General features: G+C 48.8%; 2 protein-coding genes across 10 annotated transcripts; one reads left to right on the forward strand and one right to left on the reverse strand.

Moving 5' to 3' along the window:
• Positions 1–3,668: 3,668 nt before the first annotated feature.
• UBE2T (ubiquitin conjugating enzyme E2 T) lies at positions 3,669–8,675 on the reverse strand. Of its 3 annotated transcripts, none has more exons than XM_005492436.4 (7): positions 8,532–8,675; positions 7,445–7,590; positions 6,840–6,909; positions 6,035–6,140; positions 5,329–5,427; positions 4,876–4,956; positions 3,669–3,963 (listed from the first exon to the last, which is right to left on the reverse strand). In XM_005492436.4, exons 2-7 carry the CDS (start codon positions 7,548–7,550, stop codon positions 3,838–3,840), a joined length of 588 nt encoding a protein of 195 aa, XP_005492493.1. In that variant the 5' UTR covers positions 7,551–7,590; positions 8,532–8,675; the 3' UTR covers positions 3,669–3,837. The 3 variants fall into 3 exon arrangements, with proteins under 3 accessions (XP_005492493.1, XP_005492494.1, XP_005492492.1); XM_005492437.4 differs by having other exon boundaries at positions 8,460–8,565; XM_005492435.4 differs by having other exon boundaries at positions 8,404–8,543.
• Positions 8,576–25,453, forward strand: LOC102063326 (cryptochrome-1). Of its 7 annotated transcripts, none has more exons than XM_074528038.1 (14): positions 8,738–9,027; positions 9,208–9,341; positions 10,005–10,129; positions 12,248–12,416; positions 12,671–13,131; positions 14,047–14,163; positions 16,892–17,039; positions 17,296–17,436; positions 18,564–18,734; positions 19,263–19,403; positions 19,825–19,976; positions 21,995–22,092; positions 22,561–22,671; positions 24,356–25,453. In XM_074528038.1, the coding sequence occupies exons 4-14, from the start codon at positions 12,312–12,314 to the stop codon at positions 24,445–24,447; spliced, it is 1,737 nt and encodes a 578-aa protein (XP_074384139.1). In that variant the 5' UTR covers positions 8,738–9,027; positions 9,208–9,341; positions 10,005–10,129; positions 12,248–12,311; the 3' UTR covers positions 24,448–25,453. The 7 variants fall into 7 exon arrangements, with proteins under 7 accessions (XP_074384143.1, XP_074384139.1, XP_074384140.1 ...); XM_074528039.1 differs by having other exon boundaries at positions 12,265–12,416; XM_074528042.1 differs by lacking the exons at positions 8,738–9,027; positions 9,208–9,341 and adding an exon at positions 8,576–8,692.
• The last annotated feature ends 1,382 nt before the right edge of the window (positions 25,454–26,835 follow it).

Genomic DNA, 26,835 nt, shown 5'->3' on the forward strand with positions numbered 1-26,835 from the left:
TAAGTTAAAGTTCTGTTAAATTTAATTTCTGTTAAGTTTAAGTAAAAATAAGTTTAGGTGAGTTAAGTTCTGTTAAGGTTAAATATTTTAAGTATTTTAAGTCTAAGTGCTATTAAGTTTAAGTGATGTTAGATAGATTTATGCTTTTATGCTAGGTGTTTATTTTATGACTTGTGTGCAAGGTGTTGTCGTGAACATCAGAGAAACTTTAGTTAAAACTGACAATCAGAAGCATTTGTGAGTAAAGCCATTCCTGTTTGAAGTATATCTGCTGTTTGAGAACGGAAAGCAAACTTACCAGACAATCGTTGCTCCTTTAGCTTATTTTTGTAGGTTGTATTAGCACACCTGAGTTTTATTTGAGCCTTGTAGCAGCATAGAATCTTTTTTGTATCTGTTGTATAGGGTATCCTATAAATAGTGACAGCCTTTTCAGTTTGTCTCCCTGGCTTAGATCCCTTATAAGAGAGAAACCTTGCTAGTTGAGAATGCTGCTTGTAATGTAATAGTTGTTAGAATTGCCTATTTTTGTATTCCAAAGAGTGTGACGCAGTTAGCTCATCAAACCTTGCTTGTGCAACAAGAAAACAGGGGAATTGTGGAGAAATGGCTACATGACAGAGGTCATGTAGACATTCGCTTGTTAGCCAACCAGGAGCCGGGAAAGTACCGAACATAGCTTGTTTGAGTTTTTGCACCTGCAAGATAGCGTGTCCTTGGGCCTAGCTGGGTATGATAACAAGTAGACAGAGAGCCGTGGGAAATAGAGAATGTAGGCCCAAAGGAATGAGGAAGAGTTGATGGTATAGTTAACCAATAGATCGCTTGGCTAACAGAATATTCATAAGCTTATTATTTGCTGTATAAGTGTCTGATGCTCTCTTCAATAAACGGAACTTGCTATTGACTCATATTGAGCCCCGAGATTTCCCTGCACCCGACAAATGGCTCATCCCCGACAAAGGCCTCATTCTGCGACAGTATCCAAAATTAGGGTTGATTATAAAACTTGTTTAGATGACCTGTTCGAGACACCTTGCCTGAAATAACTTCTAAAAATAGGCATGTATATATTAATTGACATAGTAGTTGTGCTAATAATGGTGCCTTGCTTGCTTCAATGTGTGCGGCAGATGTTCGATAAAGCTATTAAGGGTGTATTTGTGGTTTGACAGAAAGGGGGAGATGTGGGAAACGCAAGCACAGAGCTCCCAAAGCCTTGAACACACAAGCTTGGAGACAGATGGATAGATACAGTGTTAAACCTAAGACCCTGGAGAAGGTTTGAAGATTTAGAACACAAAATTGAAACAGACACAGAGTAAGAATAAACATTTGTAGTTTAGCAGAAAAATGTTTTATGCAAGGAGAAATTGCCTCATGTAAACAAATAAATATGTTATGCAAGACAGTAAAAATTTTTAAAGTCTAGTAATGGAACCTGTTATAGAGTTAGTAAAAAGTAGAAGATAGAGCAATAAGTTTCTGTAGAGTTCTATGATTGGATAAGAAGATACACATTGCAGCAAAATCATATAAAAGAGCAATGAATGATTCTTTTATGAAGATGCTAGTGAGCTTGGTGGAAATAGCTGATTGGATAAGAAATTTATAAAAGATATCGTAACTAGAGTTAAAACAGCTTCTGGTGTGATGGTGTGAACAGAAAATGGTTCAAAACCAAACTGGAACAACAAAAGTACGTGTCAAAAGAACTGTAAACCTTAACAGAACTTCTTCCCACCATACTTAATAACTCCTCCTTATTTGCATGAGCCAATTACTACACCTTATTCATAACATCACTGAGCTTCATTGCTTCCCAGGCATCGGGAACCTCACTGAGTCCTCTCTTTGCTCCAGAGATGGGCCTGACTCACTTTTCTGGGAGCAGGGACAGGACATGGGTTAAAATCCCAGCAGAGAACCTGCAGAGCAAGAGGCCAAGCACCTGACTTGCTCCTACTGCAATCTGCTGCCAGCCCTCTTCTTTGGGTCTGTGGAAGCACCAAGAATTGTCCTCCTTAGCCCAATCCTCTTGTGCTCTTCACCTTGCACATCACATCGCTGACATCCTGCTCATCCACATCCATCCTCCCAGATCCCTGGGAATCCTTTGGGCTCTTCCTCACCTACTGTGAGCTGGTTCTTGTCACTGGCTACCTCTTGGAGTCACAACAGAGCCAAGACACCATCCAGGTTATCCTAAATGGTCCAACTGGAACCCAACAGACTGCTCTGGAGAGCCAGAGTTGTAAGACTTTAATGACTTAGCCCTTGAGATTACATGGAAAACTAAGCCTTTCCTGGGAAAGGATTCCCACCAGCTGTTTCTGACCTGTCTGCTGCTCAGCTCCTGCTCTTAGTTGGTTGTGAAAATAGAAACTGAACTACTTGGTGCTATTCCCATGCCTCTGAAAGTTGGAAACTGGAAGCTGAAGCAGTGGTTCCAGTTTTCCTTTTGTCATGGTTTAAATTTAAAGGTACAAAGTATATTTATTATTAACAAAGTCAGAAGATGAGAATGAGAAGTAAAAGAAGCCTTTAAACCACATTTTTCCTCCTCCAGCCCCTCCCTCTTTCCCACTGACAGTGTGGGGAGACAGGGTGTGGGGGTTTTAGTCAGTTTGTCACTTGAGATCTTCTGTTCGCTCAGGGAGCAGTTTTTTCTCTGCTATGCTGTGTGGTCCCTCCCACACGCAAACAGTTTTCCCAAAACTGCTGTGGTGTGGGTCACTTATCCATGGCAATGTAATCTTTTAATGATAGGCTGCTCTAGTTTGGAAGCAAAGGCCTCTCTCTCTATTCGGGTCTCCCACTAGACTGCAGTTTTCTCTGGCAGAAATCCACCTGCTCCAGCTAGATCCCTTTTCTCATGGACTGTGAGTGAACTTCTGCATCCCCTGTGGACTTCCCGCATTACAAGGGGACAGTTTGTTTCACCATGGTCCTCACCATAGCTTGCAGAGGAACCTTGGCTCCGACACTTGCAGCACTTCCTTCCCCACTGACCTTGGTGCTGACATGTGGCTTTCTCTCACATGTTCTCACTTCCTCCTCTTCTCTGACTAGAATAAAAAACCTGCTACTTGTAGGTACTCTTGCCAAGAAGTCCCTCTAATTCTTGCAAGATCCTGCAGTGCAGAGAAGCTGGTCTCATCTAGGTTCCACATCAGGGAATTGCATGCCCTGTTTCCCTTGGTGGCCAGTTGGCCTGGCTGTCATTGTGTGGGCAGCAGCCACCACGGCATTGGCACCATTTAACACCTCTCCTCATGCAGGGCATCAGGAAGGGGAAGACACTGTCCCTGCACTTCTGTCTCCACTGGTTGGTTAGGGGTGCCCAGGCAGGCAAGGCTCACCACAGGCCACACCAGCAAGGCAGTGCCTCCCCACCACTGGAGAAAAACTGCCCCCGTGTGCTGTTTTGACTTTCTTCTTAAATGTCATCACAGAGGCATTAGCAACCTCTCTAACTGGGCCCTGCATGTCCATCTTCAGAGCCATCAGAGGCTGGCTCTGTCAGAAATGGTGGAAGGTTCTAGCAGCTTTTCACAGAAGCTACTCCTGTGGCCCTCTCCCACTACCACAAAACATGCTGCACCACATCAACTCACCTTTTCTTTTGAATATTCCAAAACCGCCACTCAACAAAATGGAAAAGTAGATAAAAATAAAAGCTTTATATTTTATTAATATAATGGAACTTTTCACAAAAAAATAACACCCCAAAGAAACAGAAACCCAAAACTGGTGCAGCCCCTAAGAGGCAGACTCTTTCCTTGTAAATGTGTGAGGGGAAGGGGACAATGACAGCCCAAAAAGAACAAAAACCCCTCAGGAATCTGGGCGGGATTTCTTCTCCTTCCTACTGATGTCAACCCCTTTTCTTTTCTGCATGGTCGATTCACTGCTGCTGCTTGTTTCACTTTGGCTGATTTTCTCTTCTAAAGGCTTGGAAGCCTGTGATAACCCAAGAAATACAAGAGTTTTGAATAATTTAATTTTACAGCCATTGGAATGCCCTGTGCTCCCCTAAGGTCAGAGCCGAGTGTACTCTGGCTCTTACGCAGTGAGCCTTTGTTATTCTGTACCCACATCTGGGATTTTTAGGAAGGGGGATGACAGGAGAGCAAGATAATGGCTGAGCAGGGCAGTAGAACACACATAGATGAGCCAGGTTGCTCCAGGGCTCTGTGTTGTTGCAGGTATGGCTTTGCTCTGTGCCCTCCCGACAGCCACAGTTAACTTGGAAATGCATTCAGAGCTGGAGCAGTGAGCATGGCTCCTGCAGGGAAGATATCCCCATCCAGAAAGGGTGTTACCCAAATCAGGTGCAAGGGAGGAAAGGCACCTGGGGAAGGGAGAAGACCCAAAAGTAACTGAGTTTTGGGCAGAGGCTTTGATCTGCATAAGGGTGATGTTATTTTAATGAGACTCATTGGTGAGGTGACAGAGAGGAAAGGCAGCAGGAAGAGAGGAAGGATGATGGGAGGAAGGCTGAACTCCATCAGGGAATAGGGAGACCAGTCAGTGAATGGATGAGCAGGTGGAGAACAGGCACAGGGGGGCATCAGGCACAGGTGGGCAGGGAACAGAGCTGAGGGAGAATGGGACTACAGCATCCCTGGGAAAGGTTTATCCATCTCTCCCTCCTCCACCTTGAGCAGCCTGGCAGTTATTAGTGAATGAGCACATTTAACTGGAAGGAGAGAATGTAATGAGCTTAAAAAAATATCATGAAATTAAATACAGATCCAAAACACAGAGCAGAAGGTGAGGAAGGGAAGAACAAAGCAACTGTGAAAGGGAAACAGACAAAAGGACTGTAGACCAAGAGGGAGCCATACCAAGTGAGCAGAGCATGGTCCTTACCTTCAGCTGCCCTGCATATTTCTGGGTCCACTCCCTGGCATTGAGCAGGAAGAGCTGCTTGTTGTACTTGTACTCCGAGGACTAAATGGGAAGAGCAAGACAAAGACAGAGATTTGATTGAATACATGTCACTGAGAAGCTGGGACCAAGTCTGGCTTTAGGACTCGTAAACCAGACTAAAACTGCAACAACATGAAGTGTAAAATTCATTTAGCTTGCTTGAAGAACTTGTGCTGCCATTTGCACTGAAGATAGCGGCTTGAAGACAAGACCATGACCACCTCTTCTGGCCTCAGCTGCCTCAGGGAAGCCCAGGGATGCCCCAGCTGACCCAGGTCAGGCCACGCTCCAAATGTGTCAATCCAGAGTGAGTGAAGCAGAAGTTGAGCCTAATCCAGCCCCCTCCTCCCTCCCCACCCATGTCCATGGCCAGGAGAGAGGGAGCTCACGTACAATATTGGCCATGAGAGGATCATCAGGGTTGGGCTCTGCCATCAGCAGCTGGATGGAGGTCAGCAGGGTGGAGATGTTCAGGGAAGGCCTCCATGCACCCTGTAAGGAAACAGGAGAAGAGCAGCAGCTCGGGCAAAGAAACCAGCACACGGCAGCCCAGAAACACCTCAGAACCCACAGCATTTCAGCACAACCTGCCCACAGTTGCCTTGGGACTTCCAGCACCTAATGCCCCATGGAACACACCAGACCCACTCTCAACACAAGGCTCCAAGGAAGCCCAACTGACAACCAGGGCAGTGGTTAAGGCTCCAAGGCTGCCAGAGCTCAAGGAGCATTTGGATAAAGCTCCCAGGCACACAGTGGGACCTTGGGCTTGTCCTGTGCAAATCCAGCTCGTGGCCCCAATGATCCTTCCAATTCAAGAGATTCCATAATTCTACGGGCTGTACCCTGCACATCTCTGCTGTGTTGGGGCAACTCATTTTCAGACATAATGCCAATCTTTAAAGCCTTGGAAACTTATATGGAACAAAAACATCATGTTCTGGCTCTAAACAAAGAAGATGCCACTCAAAACTTCATTCCCTGCTCCCTGTAAATAAGTCAGGAGCAAAGAGACATTCAATCAGGCTTTTACAAGAAGCAGATAAGGAGCTCATTATCCTGCTCAGGCTCACTTACCCACACCCAAGCACTGTTTTACCTTCGGTGGTAACTTAAGAACATCCAGGCAAATCCTTCCAGCAGAGTCGATGTTGGGATGGTAGATGGGGGTCAGGAAGCGAATCTTTGGCGGCTCAAATGGGTACCTGAAGGGACAAGCATTAAGAAACAAAAGTTACTGTTATATTTATAGGACCTGTTGTTTTGTCACCCAAGCAATGCCATAATTTTCTCCTCCCAGCCTACATGACACCCTTCCCCAAAAATCTTCAGAGGCAGTGCTCTGCCTTTGCTGCTTCCAGCTGTGTCAGCCTAACTCTTCGCTGGGTAGCCTTCCACAAGGGGAAGAACAAACTTTGCACTGATGAACAAACTCCTTCCAGAAAGCTTTCAGACAGTACGATGAAGCAAAAGTCTTATCATTGCACTTTTAGGTTTTTAATCACACATCTTTGATGTTCAATGCAAAATAAGTATCAGCTTAGAAAAATTGCATTCCTTAAAAAGAGGATCTCAATTCCTTGTTGAGAGGATGAAGACTCACGTCAGTATTTACAGCAAATACCCTTACATCAGTTTACTAATACTTAAAGCAGGACTACACCAACTACTTAATCAGAGAATCAGCCTGGTTTACATTAGAAGGGACCTTAAAGCACATCTCACTCTACCTCCTGCCATGGGCAGGAACCTTCCACTAGCCCAAGATGCTCCAAGCCCCATGGACTTGGACACTTCCAGGGATGGGGCAGCCACAGCTTCTCTGGGCAACCTGTGCCAGGTTCTCTCCACCCTCACAGGGGAGACTCCTTAATTGAGCTAGCTAGAGTCTATTGCCCACCTACCTTTCAGGAACTATGATTTCCAGGTTGAATATTCCTTTCTCATATGGTGTGTCCACACCTCCTAAAATTTCTTTAAGAGCAAGATGAAAATACAAGAATTACATTTAAAATCAGAATTACAGAATGGTTTGGGTTGGAAGGGGCCTTCAAGATCATCTTGTCCAGCAGTCCCCATGTACCTCCCTCAATTACAGAGCTGTTCAGATGACAGAATCACAGAATGTTAAGCGTTGGGAGGGACCTTAAAGACAACCCAATTCCAGGAACCCCTTCCATTATTCCAGGTTGCTCCAAGCCTCATCTAACCTGGATACTCCCAGGGATGGGACAGCCACAGCTTCTCTGGGCAACCTGTGCCAGGGCCTCACTTCCCTCACTAGGGAGAATCCAGGAATAAAAAATGTCATCAAATGTCTTCTTATGTAAGACCAGTTCCACCCCCCCAGCAATCAAAACTAAGGGTAGACCAGCCAAGGCACAGGCCAAGCTATGTTTAAAGGAAACTACAATCCCACATTTCCACATAGCCTGTAAAGCCCAAAGCATCACACACCTGGCAGCAAACTGCAGCCCAGCCCTGCCTTTGGGAACCCCAGAGTACGTACGTGCCCGCAGGTCATCCAGCTGCCCGTTCTGCCAGCAAGTGATGCCCGGAGGTGGCTCTGTAGCCAGGAGTGAGAGCTCCCTTGCCAGCCGTGAAGCTCTCTGCATGGTGCTGGAGCTCTGAGACCAAATTCTATTCCTGACAAATCTGGATTTTTTAAAAACAGCACTTTAAATTGAGATTTTTTTTGGCTAAGGACCTAGGTTTTGAGCTGTTAGCCTGATGTGATATCAGAATCACAGAGAGGCTGAGGCAGTTCCTAGAGCTGCTCTTGCACCCAGCTGGGGCAGAGGCATGAGACTCCTTATAATCCATCCCATCCCCCCAGTCCCCAGCTGAGTCTAATAAACCCTGGGGTTTAACAAACCCTAATGAACTGGGAGGCCATAACCAGGCTCCAAAGCCCTTATGGGACTGGAACATCTGCCCTGGGACCCCTGTCCTTTCATGGTTAAGGTACCCACTGCCCTGCTGGGGCCATCCATCAGGGCCCCTTTCTACCCAAAGGCTCCATCTCCCCTTCCTGGGCAGGGGGAGACCTGAAAGCTGCTTCAGGCATGGGCCTCCCCCTACCGCAGCAATGCTCCTGACACTCCCAAAGGACTGGTCTGCCCCTCAGTCCCCACAGACAGGGACATAGGCACACCCTGAGAGGAACCTCGCTCGATTACCCACCACAGCCTGAACCACTCTCCCTGAGGATGGGGGACACCCCCTGAGGCCTAAGTGCCCCCTCCAGGGATTATCCTTTCCCTCAGGCACCATTAACACCCCACAGACTCGCTCACCCGAGCACCCCTCAATTTCACTGCACCTCTAGCCTGACTATCCCACTGAAGGAGCGTTCTACCCTCCTCCATCAGCCTAACTAAATACCCCCCTAATTACCCCCGCACACGGACAAGAGGCGCACCCCCCTTCCCACTCCCCAAGGATGGGAACGGCCAGCCACAGCCTCACCCTTCCAAGATCCCCCACAAAATCCCTTCGGAACGATCTCCGCCCTCTCTATTTACCAATTACCGCCTCACTCTAACTAATTAACGTTCCCCCCGCAATGACCAATCCCCGGGTCCCGCCGCACAGACCGTGAGGCGGCGCGCGGCGGGGGCGGCACTTCCGCTGTCGCCTGGCAACGGGCGGGCTCAAGGCAAACAGCCCAAACCCCCAGGCCGCCGCTCGGGCGCTGATTGAGCTGTCCTGGCCCCCTGTCCCCGCCCCCTTCATTGAACTGGGGCGCTGCCATTGGGTGAGCGCTGCGGGCGGGAACCCAAGCCCCGCCCTCATTAGAGCGCGCGCGCGGGGTGTGGCCTGAGGTTGTGGTGGGGAGGCGGGAGCGGGGCCGTAGGAGTTCCGGGACCAACCGGGACCCACTGGGATCCCCCCCCGATCCCCGGCTCTAGCATGGTCCAGCCCTGGGACCCTCCCACCTTGAACCGCGTTAAACCTCCGCGGACAGCGGGCAGGGCCCTGCTGAGAGCGGTACTTACATAACCCCCTGTCCCAGCCAGCGTTGTGTAACCGGCCCCGTGGGGCGAGGAACCGCTGCCGCACCCGCCGCCACTACAGGCCGTGGGGAAGGAGGTAAAGGCGGGCTCAGGGAGGCGGCGGGAACGGCTGGCCCGTTCGCCCCCAGCTGCTGCGGGGCTGGTGCAGGGGCCGTCCTCCCCCGTTGCCTCCTCGCCACTTCCCCGTCCGTGTGAGGGGCCCGGGCAGCGGGTCCTGGGGCCTCAGCCCGGCCTCCCTCCGCTCCATCCCCCATAGGCAGAGACTGTCGGGTGTGGTTTTCGACCCGTTCCCGGAGAAGCCCCAGTCAAGCCCCTACACTTCGATGAGTTTGGGACTTCCTCCTCTGACTCAATATGCCATTTTCTTGCATCAAAGCTGTATCCAGCACCGTATGTATCACGTAAAGTATTCAAACAGGGGAAAGAACCTAGAGGTTGGAATCAGCAGTAGCCTCAGGTCTGGCTCAGTGTGTAGAGTGGGATTATGGACCCAGATTGATGCAAAAAATTAATTCTTAGATCCCAATTTAGAATTGTTCTTAAGCCTATCGAAACAGAATAACATTAAACAAGTTAATGGTGATCATTATTCCACTTCCCAAGCCCAGACTGTGGTTTGAGAGAGCAGGTGTAAGGCTGCTCTCTCCAGATAAACCGTTGTTTATCTGTTTCACTGTTGCTTCTGAAGCAGCCAAAATATAGTTAAGGAGCACTTGACAATGGAGAGAGTCCCACAGAGGAAATTAAACTGTTAAAAATTTCTCTTCCCAGTTCCTTAGGCCTTGGTCTGTCCCTGCCCCATCTGGTTCTGCCAGCTCCAAGGGCCAGTGGGACCAGAGAGGAGCTGCCTGCAAGCCTCCTCCTTCACTCTTGGGAATTACACAAAGGCTTGCATGGCTTAGACCATCTTTGAAGCAGAATCCCCATCAGTGCACATATTTATGGTATTTAGTGGTGTTTAAAACTGAGCAACTCATTTGTGGATGCCTGTAGGAACAGGGGCAGCCCAGTGGGTTTTGGATAGTGCCACTGACAGCTTTTGCATCCCTCCAGCACATTCTTGCCTGTGGAGAGAAATGCTCAGCAGCAGGAGAGCTGGGATCAGTGACTGTGTGACCTCCTCTTTTTGGGGTGACATGTTGTAAAGACCCTGGAGCATCAGCTGTGCAACCCTCAAGGTAAGGCATAGATTTCTGTGCTTGTCGTGGTGTACCTGTCCCGAAGTACAGGGATGAATCCTGTGCGAGGTGTATTTTCTACCTGCCTGGTTGATTTTTGGGGAACAGATGTGATCTGGATATGACAGGGAGTGAACAGACTTGAGCTGCTCGTTCATGGAGAGGTGGAAGAGTAACAGTGGATAAATCTCAACATGATGTCAATGACAGACAGCACCTGCTCTGCCTTCTCCAACATTCCAGAGCATCTTTCCTTTCCTTGTGCCACGACAGAAGTGTCCAAGAGCTCAGTTTCTTTCTGACACCACTTGCACAAGTGATCCCCCTCCCCATTCTTTCCCATCCACTAGGGGATCCCAGCTCCTCACCCAGCTTTGACACCTCTTTGGCTCTGGGCTCCCACCCTCCCAAGTGGGCTTCAGCCCATTTTAATGGAGCCTCTGCTCCTCCCAGCCTGTTTTAATGAAATCCTTGTCCCCCCAGCTCTGATTCCCCCAGTCCCCTTTAGTGGCATCCCCAGAACTGCTGTTAACCCAGACCCTACAGCCCACCCAGGCCCTGGCCTGGGGCCTGCCTGCCCTGTGCCCAGTCGGTGTTGTTGTGTGGTCCTGCAAGGATGCCATCACTGAAGGGATGGGTCCTGCCTGGGGACGTATCTTGGGGCCATCCCATGGGCTGTGTGGGGCACTGGGCTCAGAACAGTCCCAGGTGTGTGAGACAAAGGGGTGTGGGGGTCAGTGTGATCCCACAGATATCAGGGGGCTGCAGGGCCCTGGATTTGGGGCGACCTTGCAGACCATGTGGGGCCACAGGGTTTGGGACAGCCCCAAAAGCTGTAAGGCTGTGGGGGCCTTGGAGCCCCTGGCTGGGGCAGTCCCTCAGTGACCCTAGCTGGTGCATAGAATCAGGGGACTCTTCCAGCACACTTTGCATGGTTTACTACCCAGAAGTGCCATCTGGGTGCTCCCCTGAGCTGCAAGAGCCGCCTTGTTTTTCCGGTTCTCCCAGGAAGTGGGTGCAGGGCAGAGCGTGCCACACAGCCCAGCCCTGCCCTGGGCTGCACCCCAGTGCTTGTGAGTTTGGGGCCTTACTGGGGGGTTGGAACAAAATGGGCCTGTCTGGGTGCTGCTGGTGCATGTGTTTTGGAATGGAGCAAATCAGATTTATGGAAAAGCTGCTGGATGTGTGTTGAGCAGGGACAAGGGCTGAGTTGCCTGGTGCAGCCATTGTGAGGGGGTGAGTGGAGCTGTTTGGCTGGAGGTGCTGAGCTGGATTAGGGATTGTCATTTGGTGCTTTGCTAATCTCTAAGCTCCTCTGGGGGTAAGGCTGGAAACTAGCATCAGGTAGGGGGCCCACCTGGGAGGTGGATGTTGAACTTTCCCAATTTTACATGGGAAAGTGAGTTTAGGAGGTGCTGCTGGGCTTGGTGCAGGCAAGGTGTCAGCTGGGCTCCTCCTTTGCTTCCTGGCATCTGCTGTGTCCGTTGTCCTCAACAGGGCAGCCAGAGCTTGGGAGCTGCTTCCCAAACTGTACCCTGAGAGGCTCTGGCCTCAGATGCAAGGTCAGCACTCCTGCTAACCCTCTGAACTCAGCTGAAGTGGCTCAAAGGGGAATAAATGTATAAATCAATAAACGTATAAATCAAAAGTAGTTTTGTATCATTATTACACCCAGGTCTGCTCTGGAGGCAGGCTGGGAGAGCTGGGGATGCCCAGCCTAGAAAAGAAAAGGGGAAGATTTCAGAGCCCCTTCCAGTGCCTAAAGGGGCTTCAAGAGAACTAGAGAGGGACTTGGGACAAGGATCTGGAGGAACAAGACATGGGGGAATGGTTTCCCACTGCTGGAGGGCAGGGTGAGATGGGATATTGGAAGAAATTCTTCCCTGTGGGAGTGGTGAGGCTCTGGCCCAGGTTGCCCAGAGAAGCTGTGGCTGCCCCATGCCTGGAAGTGTCCAAAGCCAGGTTGGACAGGGCTTGGAGCACCCTGGGACAGAAGAAGGTGTCCCTGCCTGTGGCAGGAGGTAGAACTGGATGGGCTTTAATGTCCCTTCCAACCCAAACCAGTCTGGGATTCTGTGAAATCCTTAAGTTCAGATGTCTCCTAAAATTGCCTGACAGACGGAGTATTGCACCAGGTCTCTGATGAGCTGATTGCTCCTGTGGACCTCCTTGAAATCAGCTGATGATTTCCAGAAGATTTGCTGACAGCCACATCTGTGGGGTTAAAAAGTGTTTGTGCACTAAATGGAACTCTGGCAGCTCCATCTGTTTTGATTCCTTCCTTCTGGTGAGTGTTATTGGGATGTGATTTCATTAAGGGATTTAATTTAGAGGATTTGATTGACTCATTTGGGGCAGAGGCAGTTCTCTGTGGAGCTGGATGGTGATTCTGCTGCTGAATGATGCGGTCAGAGGAGAGGTTTGGTCTCGTTCCTGTGTTTCTCTCTTGAAAACTTATCAAAGCAAGAAGTTTGTGGTAAAAACTGCAGAGGATTTTTTGGAGCTCTATTTCTAATTGTTAATTGACCTTGTTCTTTATAGGGATTTGATATCCTGAAAGCCAAGGGTTCCCTTCCTCTTGTAGCCAGGATGCTGCATCGCACCATTCACCTTTTCCGAAAGGAGCTCCGGCTCCACGACAACCCAGTGCTGCTGGCTGCCCTGGAGTCCTCAGAGGCCCTGTACCCCGTGTACATCCTGGACACAGCATTCCTGACCTCCTCCATGCACATCGGGGCCCTGCGCTGGAATTTCCTGCTCCAGTCCCTTGAGGATCTCCACAAAAACTTGGGCAAGCTGGGCTCCTGCTTGCTGGTTATTCAAGGGCAGTATGAGCTTGTTCTTAGGGATCACATTCAGAAGTGGAATATCACTCAAGTGACACTGGATGCAGAGATGGAGCCGTTCTACAAGGAGATGGAGGCCAACATCCAGCGCCTGGGGGCAGAGCTGGGCTTTAAGGTGCTCTCCCTGGTGAGCCACAGCCTGTACAACACCCAGCGGTATGTGACTGCCCCAAACCCACAAGTGTCTCCAGGCAGTTCATTTTAGAAGAGGAAAAGCCAAGTGTCTTGGTTTTTCCTTTGGAGGAAATTGAACTGTCTGAGGTGAACGTGGTGCTGTTTGGTGGGTGAACTTTGTTGCTCCCTTGGAAGAAATAGAAGAGATTGTGCACAGGTTTTAGAATTTCAGCCCGAACAGCTGCTTAACTTTTTCCTTTTGGGCAGTTTAACTCACCTAAAAACTTACTCTTTTAAACAGAGTGGAAGAAATTCTCTAACACCTTTAGTAGAACTTGTAAAAGTTCTGTTAAATATGGTAAAGAGTTTTTGGTGTCAGATATTTTCAAAATCTTTCAAGTCAGCTTTCACTGGTGTTTGAATACACTTGGATCCAAGCTGTTACTCAGTGTTGAATGACTGAAGATATTGAAATTATTAAGAAGGAAAGCAGTAATAACTAACACTTCTAATAGCCCTAGCACTCCAATTTTGCAAAACCCCTAAATTATGTAAATGACTGGATGTCTGTAATTTGCTGTCTTGAATTCAAGCTGTTTGCACAGGTCATTGCTCAGAGAGGACAGTTATTTACTGCCCCGAACCTATTTTTTGTGACTCCAGAGGTGTCCCACGCCCTGCCCTGTGTGTCCTGGCTGTGTGTGGCTGTGCAGGTGAAGCCATGACTGGAATCCTGATCCCAGTTTTGTTGTCTTAGGTCCTGAGAAATTGCTCTTGGGATAGATGTACACTCACCCAGGGGAGTTTAACTTGTAAAATCTGTAATTTCTACATTCAGTTGCACTAATGGAGTTGTTACAGCCTGTGATGTCACCTTCCTGTCCACTGGCAGTTCCACCTTCTTCCTTGGTTTCTGTTATGTGAGAAGAGATCTTGTTGTTTTGGTTTTTTTTTAAGGATTTTGGACCTAAATGGTGGGAGTCCCCCATTAACTTACAAGAGATTCCTTCACATTCTGTCTTTGCTTGGTGACCCTGAGGTGCCTGTCCGAAACCTCACAGCTGAAGACTTCCAGTAAGTACCAGCCTGTGAGTGGGAATTGCTGGTCCTCTTTCTCTGCCCAAAAGAAGAGCCAGGCCCAAATGATAATAAGGCATTTTAGATGTTTTCTTGTTTTATTTCTGTGCATGGAGAGTTACTGATTCTATACAGGGGATGTAACTGTTGTTGGGAGGGGAGAGCAGATGGCAGAATGGTCTGATACTCATCTCTTTTGGTATTTGTGCAGATTTCTCACCATGTGGGACACCTCACAAAGTAATGGTTGGATTCAATGACTTAAAGGTTTTTTCCAACCTTAATGATTCTATGATCCCATAAAAGTCTTAAGCTTTTGCAAAGCACTTTGTCTTGGTTTGAAAAGACAGGTGTCTGCTAAAGAAGGCAGGAGCCTCCCTTGAAAGGGAAAATATAAAGCCCCTCCCTCCAAATTATAATAATTTTGAAATTATGAGGCTCTCAGGCAAAGATATGGGAATAGGAATAGCAGTTTTTTACTAGGAAAATTAAAAATACAAATGTAATAGTAAAACAAAACCAAAAAACAACCAATACACTGCCAGAGTCAGAGCAGGCCCTGCCCCCCATGTGCCAGGGTGGTGTCCCAGCCCCCTCCCATGGGGGCTCAGCCCTCCTGCAGTGCCAGCTGTGGCTCTGCTGCAGCAGGGATCCTGCACAAGGGGGTGGTTTTCCTCTGCAGCTCCAGGGCTGCTGGAGATGGGCCTGGGCTCCCTCTGGCCATGCAGGGCAGCAGAAAGCTGCTCCTCTGGGAATGCAGTGGGCAAAGGCTGCTGTGGTGTTCCAAAAGCCAGATTCTATCCAGGTAGGAATTCTTGGCTCCTCCCCCTGGGTGGAACATCTCCCCATGGGATGATGTAATTTCATCAGCCATGCAGGGACATTCACTGGCCATGGACAGAAGAGATCTCCCCAGAGGGAGAGTGTGAAGATATAAAGAAAACTGCCCCATCTGCTTTTAACAGGTGGCCCAATGAACAGAGGATAATTGCCCCACCTCTAACAGATGGCAATAGGATACACAGCCCCAGCCATATCTTGTAACCTAAGACAAAAAGCTTGAGAAAAGCTTTTAAGAGCTGTCAAACTCTTGCAGAGGAAAGCCTGGGGAATTTACTCAAAGGCATGCTCTGCATTCCTCTCAAGATTTTGGACAGGAACTAGATGAACCACAATAGTTTGTTTTATGCAGGAAGTTTGATGGAATGATCCTGCTGTTCCCTCCTGACTTTAAATCTCTGCTCCCCTCTGCTCTATGGGAAAGAGAGACTGAGCCCTTGTCTCCCAGGACTTGAGAAGTAGCTCGGAGTCAAGGATGTCTTGTGTTTAGCTCTCCATGTGGTTAGTGATTCAAAGGGAGGTAAGACTGGAGCAGGAGAGAGCTGGAATGGGACTGCAGGTGTTTGGGATTCAACATCAGGTGCCTCCTGCATGGCCTCAGCTCAGTGCCACCAACCCAGGCTTGGATCTTCCCATTTTGGGGGAGTCCTGTTACTTCCCGAATGTTGTCCTGAGACAGTCTGATAACAAGACTTATGTAAGTACTGGAATATATAAGTTCCTGTATTTTTTTTCTAGCACTGTTTTTTTTTTTTTTTCCTTTCTTGCCTGATTTGTTTGTTTGGACTTTTAAAATTAATGCTGATGAGAGATAAGTGGTTCACATGCTTCCCAGAAGGCTTGAGCTATGTCAGTGCTCTGAGAGCTGCACTGGCCCCACCTCTGTAGGTGCCTGCAGCAGGGCCGAGCTCAGGTTTGTCCAGGGAACTACAAAGATCTGTTGATGTCTGAGTTAATTCACAGGTTGTGAGAAGTCTCTGTGTCACCAGCACTTCCTTGGGCTTCTTCATCTGTGTTTCATGGGGTGGAAGAAGAACCAAACTTCCAGCTCTTCCAGCCATATGGGGAGCAGAGGTCTTGGGAAGCTTCAGCAACTAAGGCTGAGGATATGTTCGGGGGCTGCTGAGGGGTGTGGGCTCAGGGGCCCCAGCTTGGTTAGGAATGAGTAGCTGGGGTGGCCCAGCTCTCCTGCCTCCTTCCCTTTGAAACTGAAAGAGAGAAGGTTTAGATTACATGTTGGGAAGAAATTGTGCGGTAGTGAGGCCCTGGCACAGATTGTCCAGAGAAGCTGTGGCTGCCCCATGCCTGGAAGTGTCCGAGGCCAGGTTGGCCAGGGCTTGGGGCAACCTGGGGGAAGGTGACCCTGCCCATGGCAGGAGGGGGAACTGGATGGGCTTTAATGTCCCTTCCAACCCAAATCAGTCTGGGATTCTGTGGCTCCAGAGTGACCTCTCCTCAGAGGCACTCCGGGGAGCTGGAGTGGCATTTGGAGGCAGCACCATAATTGTGTTTATGGTCTGAGGAGGCTCTTGGTTCCCCCCTAGGGATGGATGTGACAGCTGGGAGGAACTGGAGGGAGCTGCCTCTGAACTTTGTGTAGGGCATGGGAACTGAAAGGGGTCTGAGCTGGGGGTGCAGCTGACTGCTCTGAGCACTGTAACTTGGTGGGACTGTTCTTCCCCAGTTCTGGCTAGAATTCTCTGGAGCACTTGCAGGATGAACTCCTCTCCCCCAGGAAAGTACAGCCTGGGATTTCTCACTGTGCTTTCATTCTCTGCGCTCTGGTTGGACTGTGATAGATGATACTTCGTATGGCATCGACAGGGACTGCCTCTATCTTCTGGCTTCTGTTGTTCCTTTCAAAGAGTTTTCTCTCTCACCTCAGGAGATGTAGAGCCCCTGACCCAGGCCTGGCTGAGTGTTACAGGGTGCCTCTCCCTATGGATTTGAAGATTTCCCTAGAGAGCCTTTCCCCTTGGAGAGGAGGGGAGACTGAAGGGCTGCAGCGCCTGGAGCAACACTTGACTGACCAGGTCAGCCCTGATGGAACCCAGGGGATGGTGGTGACTCCAAGTGGGCTGAGATCAGTGCCCAGCTTGGCTTGGAGGAGGGTGGCAGCTTAGGCTTGGGTTTTGTTCTCTTTGATTTCTGGGAAGTGGGAGTGTTTTCCAGGCATGACATCAAACAAGTCCCTCTGATAGTTAATCCAGTTCCAAGAGCTTTCCTCTGTTTATTACTGGCCATGTGTCATCTCGTGCTGCCTGAACCCAAATTTCATTTTCATTTCAGGGCTGGGTAACAAGTTTTACTAAACCAAGGACAATCCCAAACTCGCTGCTTCCAAGCACCACAGGCCTGAGCCCATATTTCAGTATGGGCTGTCTGTCAGTTCGGACATTTTTTTATAGGTTGTCAAACATTTATGCTCAGGTAAGCCAATAATTGGTCCTAAGTAAGCAAATCTAAAACTGTGACAAGTCTGGCATGGGAGGCAGGATTTAACACTTGGATCATCTTGGTAGAGACTTGGTGTATCAAAAAATGCTGCTTTGTTAGTGTCTTCTCACAGTGTCCCGTGAAATCTGTGGAGTGGCTTCATGTTCTGTGAAACAGCCACAGAATGTCTGCAGCACTTCCCAATTAAGTTTTAGAAACAGGATATTGAAATTCTAAATTCATGTTTTCATCATGAATTGTAGTGACAGGGTAATAGGGAATGGCTTCAAACTGAAAGAGAGCAGATTTGGATTAGATGTTGGGAAGAAATTCTTTCCTGTGAGGGTGGTGAGGTCCTGGCACACGGTCCCAAGAGGAGCTGTGGCTGTCCCATCCCTGGAAGTGTCCAAGGCCAGGTTGGATGGGGCTTGGAGCAACCTGGGCTAGTGGAAGGTGTCCCTGCCTGTGGCAGAGGGTGGAGTGAAATGGGCTTTAATGTCCCTTCCAACTCAAATCATGGTTCTATGAATAGGGAGCCAGCAGACCTGGGATCAGCAGAGAAGTCCGGGAAAACCTTCCTAAATTTCAAGGATTTAGTTTGTCTGTCTGGTGGTTAAGGGAAGTTTCTGATTGGTTTGTACAGTTTTGTTTCTGGAAATCAACTGATTTTATCTTAGACAAGTTTTAATTGTTGCATAAATGAAAACCACTTTCTGAAATCTTGTTTGATTCTTAAGAAAAAGTGAGCTTGAAACCAGCCCAAGAAAACCAACCTCCTTTACCTCCATCTTAAGATTATCATTTGAGACATGGCTGAGCCACCTGAATTCAGTTAGCACATTTTAATAAACACATGCTTGATGTAAGAAATCCCAGTGTGACACAGTTTTGGAAGGTAGGTGGAGTATGTTTGAGCTAACACTGAAGTCTGGCAGTTTGGCTTTGCTTTGGCCCAGACAGCATTGCCTCAGATATTTGATTTCCTTGACTTGAACACTAAAGTGCCTTGAAACTTGTATTTTAGTCAGATTAATCTTTATTTTATAGGCCTGACACTCACAAAATGAGTGAAGCTGCAATGATATGTATGAACTGAAGCTGTCACCTTGTGTCTCTTGCAGGCAAAGCATCACTCTCTGCCCCCAGTGTCGCTCCAAGGGCAGCTGTTGTGGAGGGAGTTCTTCTATACAGTAGCATCAGCAACGCCCAACTTCACCCAGATGGCTGGGAACCCCATCTGCCTCCAGATCTGCTGGTACAAGGATGCAGAGAGGCTCCACAAATGGAAAACGGTAATGAGGTGCATGGCCACAGCAGCTGCATTGGAGCTTGGAGCTTTCCTCTTCCCTTGATCTGTCCCTGCTGGCAGTTTGAATGCATCTTGCAGTGGTGTGACAGGCTGTGAGAGCTGGGAATGTTCAGCCTGGAGAAAAGAAGGCTCTAGGGAGACCTTAGAGACTCTTCCAGTGCCTAAAGGGGCTCCAGGGGAGCTGGAGAGGGACTTGAGACAAGGGATGGAGTGACAGGACAAGGGGAATGGCTTCCAGCTGACAGAGGGCAGTGTTAGATGGGATACTGGGACAAAGCTCTTCCCTGTGAGGGTGGTGAGGACCTGGCCTAGGTTTCCCAGAGAAGCTGTGGCTGCCTATGGATCCCTGGAAGCATCCAAGGCCAGGCTGGATGGGGCTTGGAGCAACCTGAGCTGGTGGAAGGCATCCCTGCCCATGGCAGGGGGCTTTAATGTCCCTTCCCACCCAAACCAGTCTGTAATTCTGTGAAAGCAGTGTATGGGGGAGAGCTGATGTCCTGTTCTGCTGCAGGCACAGACAGGGTTCCCATGGATCGATGCCATTATGACCCAGCTGCGCCAGGAAGGCTGGATCCATCACCTGGCTCGGCACGCTGTCGCCTGCTTCCTGACACGTGGGGACCTTTGGATCAGCTGGGAAGAGGGAATGAAGGTTCTCTGCTGCCTTTTATTTTCCTCTGTTCTGCCTAGCCCTGAGAAACCCTGCACAGCCTGAGTCTAGCATTGGACAGTTCTACAGAGCAGGGTTTGGTTCTGCCCCTTCCTGTGGATCTCAGGCTTTATGGAATATCTTTATTTGTCACTCAGTGCAGTGGTGAGAGTTCATTCCCTTCCCCAAATGCTCATGATTTTTGGATAACGAGGATACTGCTCAGTCTCTAGCAGGTTCCAAACCCAGAGTTTTTGGGTTGCTCTGTCTTCTGTCCATGGAGAGCATTCCTAGTGTGCCTGTGAGGAGTCAGCCCTGGCCCCACAGTGCTGTGCTTCCAGTAGCAACCTCCCAGTCTGCTTTTGTCTAGTTTTTGCAATATAGCCATTTCAGGACTATTTCTCTTCCCATTCCTGATGTGCAGGTGTTTGAAGAGCTGCTTTTAGATGCTGACTACAGCATCAACGCTGGGAACTGGATGTGGCTGTCAGCCAGTGCCTTCTTCCACCAGTACACACGGATCTTCTGCCCCGTCCGCTTCGGGAAGCGCACAGACCCCCAGGGCGACTACATCAGGTCAGGGGACACCCACCCCAGCACCTCCCTGAGAGCTTCTCAAGCTCCTCTTGAGAAGGAACAGCAGGAGCTGATGAACTGGATCAGTTTCAAACACATGCCTGTTAAACAGGACTCATAGCAATGGTTTTATTGAAAACTTGGGGAAACTGAGGTGTGGAGAAGCAGAGAGATATCTGTTATTCCAAGTGATGGCTGAGCAGGGCTTGTGTTCATTTGTGAGCACTTGTTGTGTCCAGCACCATGTTTGATCACTAGGCTGGCTCCTCTTTCCAAAGGATTTGAGAAGAACTTCCCACAGCTTCCCTGTTCCAGTCTGCACTTATTTTCTTGCTTTTCATAGAATTCTGGGATGTGCTTGGAAGGGAGCTTAAACCTCATCCAGTTCCGCTCCCTGCCATGGGCAGGGACACTTTCCACTATCCTATGGTTTCTCCAAGCCTGGCCTTGGACAATTTCAAGGATGGGACAGGCATAGCTTCTCTGAGCAACCTGTGCCAGGGCCTTACCACCCTCACAGAGAGGAATATCCCAATATCCCATCTAACGCTGCCATTCTTTATTTGCACCCACATAGGTTTTACTTTCCACTCTTAGGTGGAGACTCTCATTTTGTTGTCTCTCCATAATGTGCTGATGGACTTTCTCAAAGCACTGGGCTCACTGTGTTAGTGTTGAGCAAACAGCTTGTCTTGGTTTGAAAGGCAGGTGCCTGCTAAGGAAGGTGGGAGCCTCCCTTGGAATGGAGAATGTGAACCCACTCCCTCCAAATTATTATCATTTTGAAATTAAGGGGCTCTCAGGCAAAAATATATGAAATTAGGAGTAACAGTTCTTTACTAGTATGTATAACAAGGCAAACAAACCTCAACGACTGCAGCATCACCGATCACAGAGCAGGAGCCCCGTCCCAGCCTTGGGGCTGCGGCGCTTTCCCTCTGCTGCAGTTCCGAGCACGGCCAGCAGGGGCGCTGCTGGCTCCCGGCGGGCAGGGCAGGTGCAGCGATCCCCGCGGGGCTGCAGGGGGCGCTGTGGGGCAATGGCGGCTGGGCCCAGACCGGGAGGGATGGAGGAGAGGCTTTGCTCCACAAAGCCCTGGGCAGTCAGTCCCGGTGCCCCCACAGGACTCTGAGAAACACTAGGCTGGAACAGCAGGAATGAGCAAAAAGTCCCCACGTGGTGGGCGAGATGTGTCAAGATCTGCGGCAGGAGCTGGAACTGCGGGATGTCCCGTAGTGCACAGGGGTGCGGGGCCCAGTGGCAGAAGAAAAGCAGCTCCCAGCTGGGTTGTGGCTGTGTCAGCGAATTCCTTTTCCCAGACTGCGGGTCCCACCGTCCTCTGAAGCCCAGATTGAGCGAGAGATCTGCAACTGCCCCAGCTCCCATCCTTTACCTGCTTCTAATCTCGGGGTGTCTCTGTCCCTCCCAGAGAAGCTCCCAAAAACCAGAAGAGTTTCCCCTCCCCGAAGTCTCAAGCACACAGCCGTCAGTGCTTCTTAGCAACTCAATGGGAAAAAATTCTTCGAGTAGAGGAAAGAAAAGGAAAGAAAACCCAACCCCCAGCACAGCTCAATTTCTCCACATCTCTTCCTCCCATCCTGTCTAGATTTGGGTATTGCCAAGGAGAAGCTTGTGCTGAGGTACCTCACAGAGTGGAACAAAAAATTACTTTGCCATTCTGCAATAATTTTGTAAAATTAGTTTGTTTTTAAAATGTATTAATGTTTAGGCTGAAATGTCAGTGAAAATTTTAAAAACTTATTTTGGAGGAAATCAAAACTGAAGTACTGTTTAAATCACCCCATTTATTCTACACTGTGAAGTTAACTTTTGGAAGATATTACACCTATGGAGGTTCGAGAACATAAACCCGATCTTTTTTTTGTGGAGAATGAATCAGAACTTTCCCACAGATAGTAATCTCAATATTAACATGACACAGATTGGTTTACACTTCTCTGAATGTATGAATATTTGCCTGCAGGATTATAAACCCCCCTATTATCCTTGTTTTGTAGGAAGTACTTGCCCATACTAAAGAACTTTCCCTCCAAGTACATCTACGAGCCCTGGACAGCATCTGAAGAGGAGCAGAAGCAAGCAGGATGTATCATAGGTAATTAATTCATATTCCTTGCTAAGGATTTTTCTGCTGCTAACTATCCAAAATAAATGTGAATGAGATGGAAGCATAACACTTCCAACATAAGCCATTTATCTTCTGAAAATGGATGAATCCAACAGCCTTCCTTCTGTTCATTCTCCATTAACATTTTTTATAGGAGTCTCATTTCACAGTACATATTTTTGCTTCAACTTTATGTCCTAAAACTCTTGGATCACTCCACACTTTTGCTTTTGAATTTATTCATCTTGGATGCTTGGCTGCTTTAAATAATATCAGAACATCTTGTGCTTTTACTCCTGCTCTAACACATCTTTGAAGGCTCTTAGGTGAAAGTGAGAGCTCTTCTCTTTGATGGAAAGGATTAGGCACTTCCATTTAAGAAAAACTGGAAGTATTCCAAATCCACGGAAAATGTCTTTGCTGAGTGTGGTAAATGCTCTGTCTCCACATTACCAGGCCAGGATTATCCCTTCCCCATTGTGAACCACAAGGAAGCCAGTGACCACAACCTGCAGTTGATGAAACAGGTCAGAGAGGAGCAGCACAGAACAGTCCAGCTCACGAGAGGTGAGAGATGCTGCAGCACCCACATTCCCTGTGCTGTGGCACACAGACGGTCCTCAGGAACCTGGGCTCTGGGGCTGGGCTTTGGGTGCTTTTCCAGGATGCTTTTCCATGTTGGATACGAACATCATGAGCAGCTCTTCTGGTTACTGTTAAAATGCTGTCCCAAGTTCGAGAACAAGAGTGTGACCCTTTTCTTCCTTCCCTCTCCCCTTGGAGCATCCTCCTGCCTGCTGCAGAAATGCTTTCCCAAAACAAGGTCTTCTCCCCCTGCTCCCCCTGCTGACCCCTCAGCCCCAGGCTGGCTGCATGTGTCTCCAAGGTGCAGAAATCTCTGCAGCTCTGCCCGTGCCTCTTGTAAACCATCCTTACTTACATCCTTACTTGTCTTTGTTACCATGATCTGCCCTATGCGATAGCAGAAATTGAGATTCCCACTGAGCATAAAGCTCTGAGGAGCTGAGTTGTTCCAAGAAATTTACTCTTTGGCATGGTTTTCTGCATTGCTTAACCCTGTGGATAACAATTAAGGTAGTTATCAGGTAAGACTAGAACACTCAAACTGTGCCGAGCCTGAGGTACTTAATTAATTAGGTATTTCCAGTCACACAGATGTGTCACTTATGGCACCTGTGGTCTTAAAATTGAAATCCCAGGGCCTGTGCTGAGCTCAGAGGAATCCTTCACAGTAAAACATGGAATCTCAGCCTGGTTTGGGTGGAAAAGGACTTTAAAGCTCATCCAGTTTCCACGCCCTGCCATGGGCAGGAACGTGTTCCACTAGCCCAGGTTTTTCCAAACCCTGTCCAACCTGGCCTTGGACACTTCCAGGGATCCAGGTCCAGCCACAGCTTCTCTGGGCAGGCTGTGCCAGGGCCTCACCACCCTCACAGGGAAGAATTTTGTTCCAGTATCCCATGGAACCCTGCCCTCTGGCAATGGGAAGCCATTCCCATTTGTCCTGTCCCTCCAGGCCCTTGTCCCATGCCTCTCTCCAGCTCTCTTGGAGCCCTTTTAGGAAGGGTCTGTCAGGTCTCCCTGGAAGCCCTCTCTTCTCCAGGCTGAACATTCCCAGCTCTCCCAACGTGGCTCCATAATGGAATTTAAGTGACAAAATACCTGTCTATTTAAGAGTGAGCCACAGCAGCCTCTCTATATTATAGAAACCCAACATGCAGCAGCTGAGGGGAACCTTAACTGTTCTTTCCTTCGCCCCTCTAACTTGAGGGAATGAATTGTTCCAAACCCTGGAATGGATACCTATTAATGTGTTCATGATGTTGCACACTGGAATTGTACAGATATAACCACTGTATGCTGGCACTTCTTCCAGCAGCCCTGTGGTACCAGGGACTAAATGTTGGGAATGTTGGAAATGCCAAAATTTTGAGAGTCCCTGACTCCAAGCGTTATCCCAACGCCCATCTCAGTATGAAAACCAGGTCATACAGGGGAACAGATATTGGAATAGAGTAAGGGCTAAGGAGTAGGATGGGACTTGGAACAGTCTGGAAAGTGTGGAGTGGAATGAAATGAGCTTTAAGGTCCCTTCCCACCCAAACCATCATGGGATTTCATGATTCTTGTTGCCTATGAACAGAAGCATTTCGTGATACTTTGTATCTTAACCTGACTGAAATCAGAGAAGACTTTTCAAACTTTAATCCTTCTTTATTTCTTGCTGTAGATGATGCAGATGACCCCATGGAAATAAAGGTAAAACGTGACCATTCAGAAGAAAACATTGCAAAAGGAAAAGTGGCCCGAACAGCAGAATAAACCAAAATTCCCTCAGGGGTCGCCTGCTGGGTACCAAAAGAGGCAAGAGAGGAGAGCCAGGGGCCAGTTGAGCTGGCCAGCCACTGTCCTCCATACTTTGCCCGGCTGATGTGCCTCTTGCTTGCGACCTGACCTCAGGACACGTGTTGGATCTTGAGTAGTTTTAGTGCAGTTATTTTGGATGGAATTGTTTGTCTTTGAGTGGCTTCTGGAGCATCTGTTGAAGCTGTTGGGTAAATGCAAGAGGTGCGTGGTTGTGGCAGGTCCTGCTGCTGCAGCATCCTTCAAATCCATGTTTTTCATGCACATGTATAAATAGATTTTGTGAAAAATAACAATGTCAGAAGACCATGTGCACATTAATGTGGTTGCACATTAGTATTAGGACCTTGATTTGCTTGCCTTGTAGAGACAGACTTAGGGATGTTCAGATTATTTGTTCTAAGTTCCCAGTTTATGACTGTAGTCCCCAGTTTGGGGAGACAGAGCAGAGTGCAGCCCCTTGTACTTTGTGTATACATTTTAAGTCATAAGTAGGAATTATTATGCATTTTGAGGACAAGGTTGAAAATATCTCACTAAATTAGGGCTAATATATAACTTTGTCACCATAATTCTCTTCCTTGGCTAACTAGAACTGCAGGGCAGAGATTAATTCTGTCATGTACCACATGGAAAGATTTCTCCTTTCACTGAAATGTATTGTTGTGAAGTTTGACAAAGCTGGGTGAGTCAATTATGATTGGGGGTTTGGGGGTGGGGAAGTGCAGTGGGGTTTTCATGGCTGCAGGTAGTATTCTGGGTTTGGAAAGAAATAAAACTTTTTTCTGACATGAACAATGCAAGGGCTCTGAAGCAATCTGTTATCACAATTGATATCCATCAGTCCTCTCGGGAAACCTGGTGGCATAGCAGCTCCAGCAGCAATCCAAACTCCTTGGAAGCATCCCAGGATCTAGTGCAGGAGCAGCACAGGAGCAATGAGCACCAGGAGGAGGCTGTGAACTGCAGGATCTTTCAATGCTGCTACAGACATGCAGGACCTGTCAGGACAGACCATGCTGGCAGCAGGACAGTGAGGTGTAAATAAAAAGCTGCAAGGAACTTCCTGCTGCTCCAAGCCTGCATCAAGCTGCTGGAGATACCCATATTCCCTGATACTTCAGCCCTCCAGCAAACCTAATAACTTGCAGGGATGGCCAGAAGAAAAGGCCTTCTGCCTCCCCCTTTATGGAAGGTAGAATTCCAAGCTGGTTTCTTTGGAGAGATCTGTTGCTCCAAAGCCTCCTGGCATTCCTTCCCCCTGTCATTGGGCTCCTTCCTGTGCCTGAAGGGATTTACAGCATCCCTGAAGGGCTGGAAGGAGCATCTGGGAAACTCCAGGCCTGTCAGCCTGACATCAGTGCCCAGGAGGATAATGGAACAGGTCATCTTGGGTGCTATAACCTGGCACCTACAGGATGCCTGGGGGATCAGACCCAGCCAGCAAGGGTTTAGGAGGGGCAGGTCCTGCCTGACCAACCTGATCTCCTTCTATGACCAGGTGACCCTCCTGCGGGATGCAGGAAAGGCTGTGGATGTTGTGTGCCTGGACTCCAGCAAGGCCTTTTTCACTGTCTCCCACAGCACACTCCTGGAAAAGCTGCAGCCCATGGCTGGGACAGGAGCACTCTGTGCTGGGTTAGGAACTGGCTGGATGGCTGGCCCAGAGAATGGTGGTGAGTGGTGCTGCATCCAGCTGGCAGCCAGGCACCAGTGGTGTCTCTCAGGGGTCTGTGCTGGGGCCAGTTCTGTTTAATGTCTTTATTGATTACATGGATGACGGAATTGAGTCCACTGTCAGTAAATTTGCACATGAGACCAAGCTGGGAGCATGTGTTGATCTGCTTGAAGGTAGGAGGGCTCTACAGAGAGACCTGGAACGACTGGATGGACGGATTTAGTCTAACAGGATGAAGTTTAATAAATCCAAGTGCCCAGTCCTGTATTTTGGCCACAATAATCCCCTGCAGCATTATAGGCTGGGGACTGTGTGGCTGGACAGGGCCCAGGCAGAAAGGGCCCTGGGGTGCTGGTGACAGCAGGCTGGACATGAGCCAACAGAGTGCCCTGGTGGCCAAGAAGGCACATGGCTCCTGGCCTGGATCAGGAATGGTGTGGCCAGCAGGAGCAGGGAGTCATTCTACCCCTGTACTTGGCACTGGTGAGGGCACACCCTGAGTGTTGTGTCCAGTGCTGGCCCCTCAGTTTGGGAAGGATGTTGAGACACTCAAGCATGTCCAGAGGAGGAGAATGAGGTTGGTGAGGGGCTTGGAACACAAACCCTGTGAGGAACAACTGAGGGAGCTGGGGTTGTTTAGCCTGGAGAAGAGGAGGCTCAGGGGTGAC

Source organism: Zonotrichia albicollis, chromosome 28 (genome assembly GCF_047830755.1).
Source record: "Zonotrichia albicollis isolate bZonAlb1 chromosome 28, bZonAlb1.hap1, whole genome shotgun sequence".
NCBI lineage: Eukaryota > Metazoa > Chordata > Aves > Passeriformes > Passerellidae > Zonotrichia > Zonotrichia albicollis.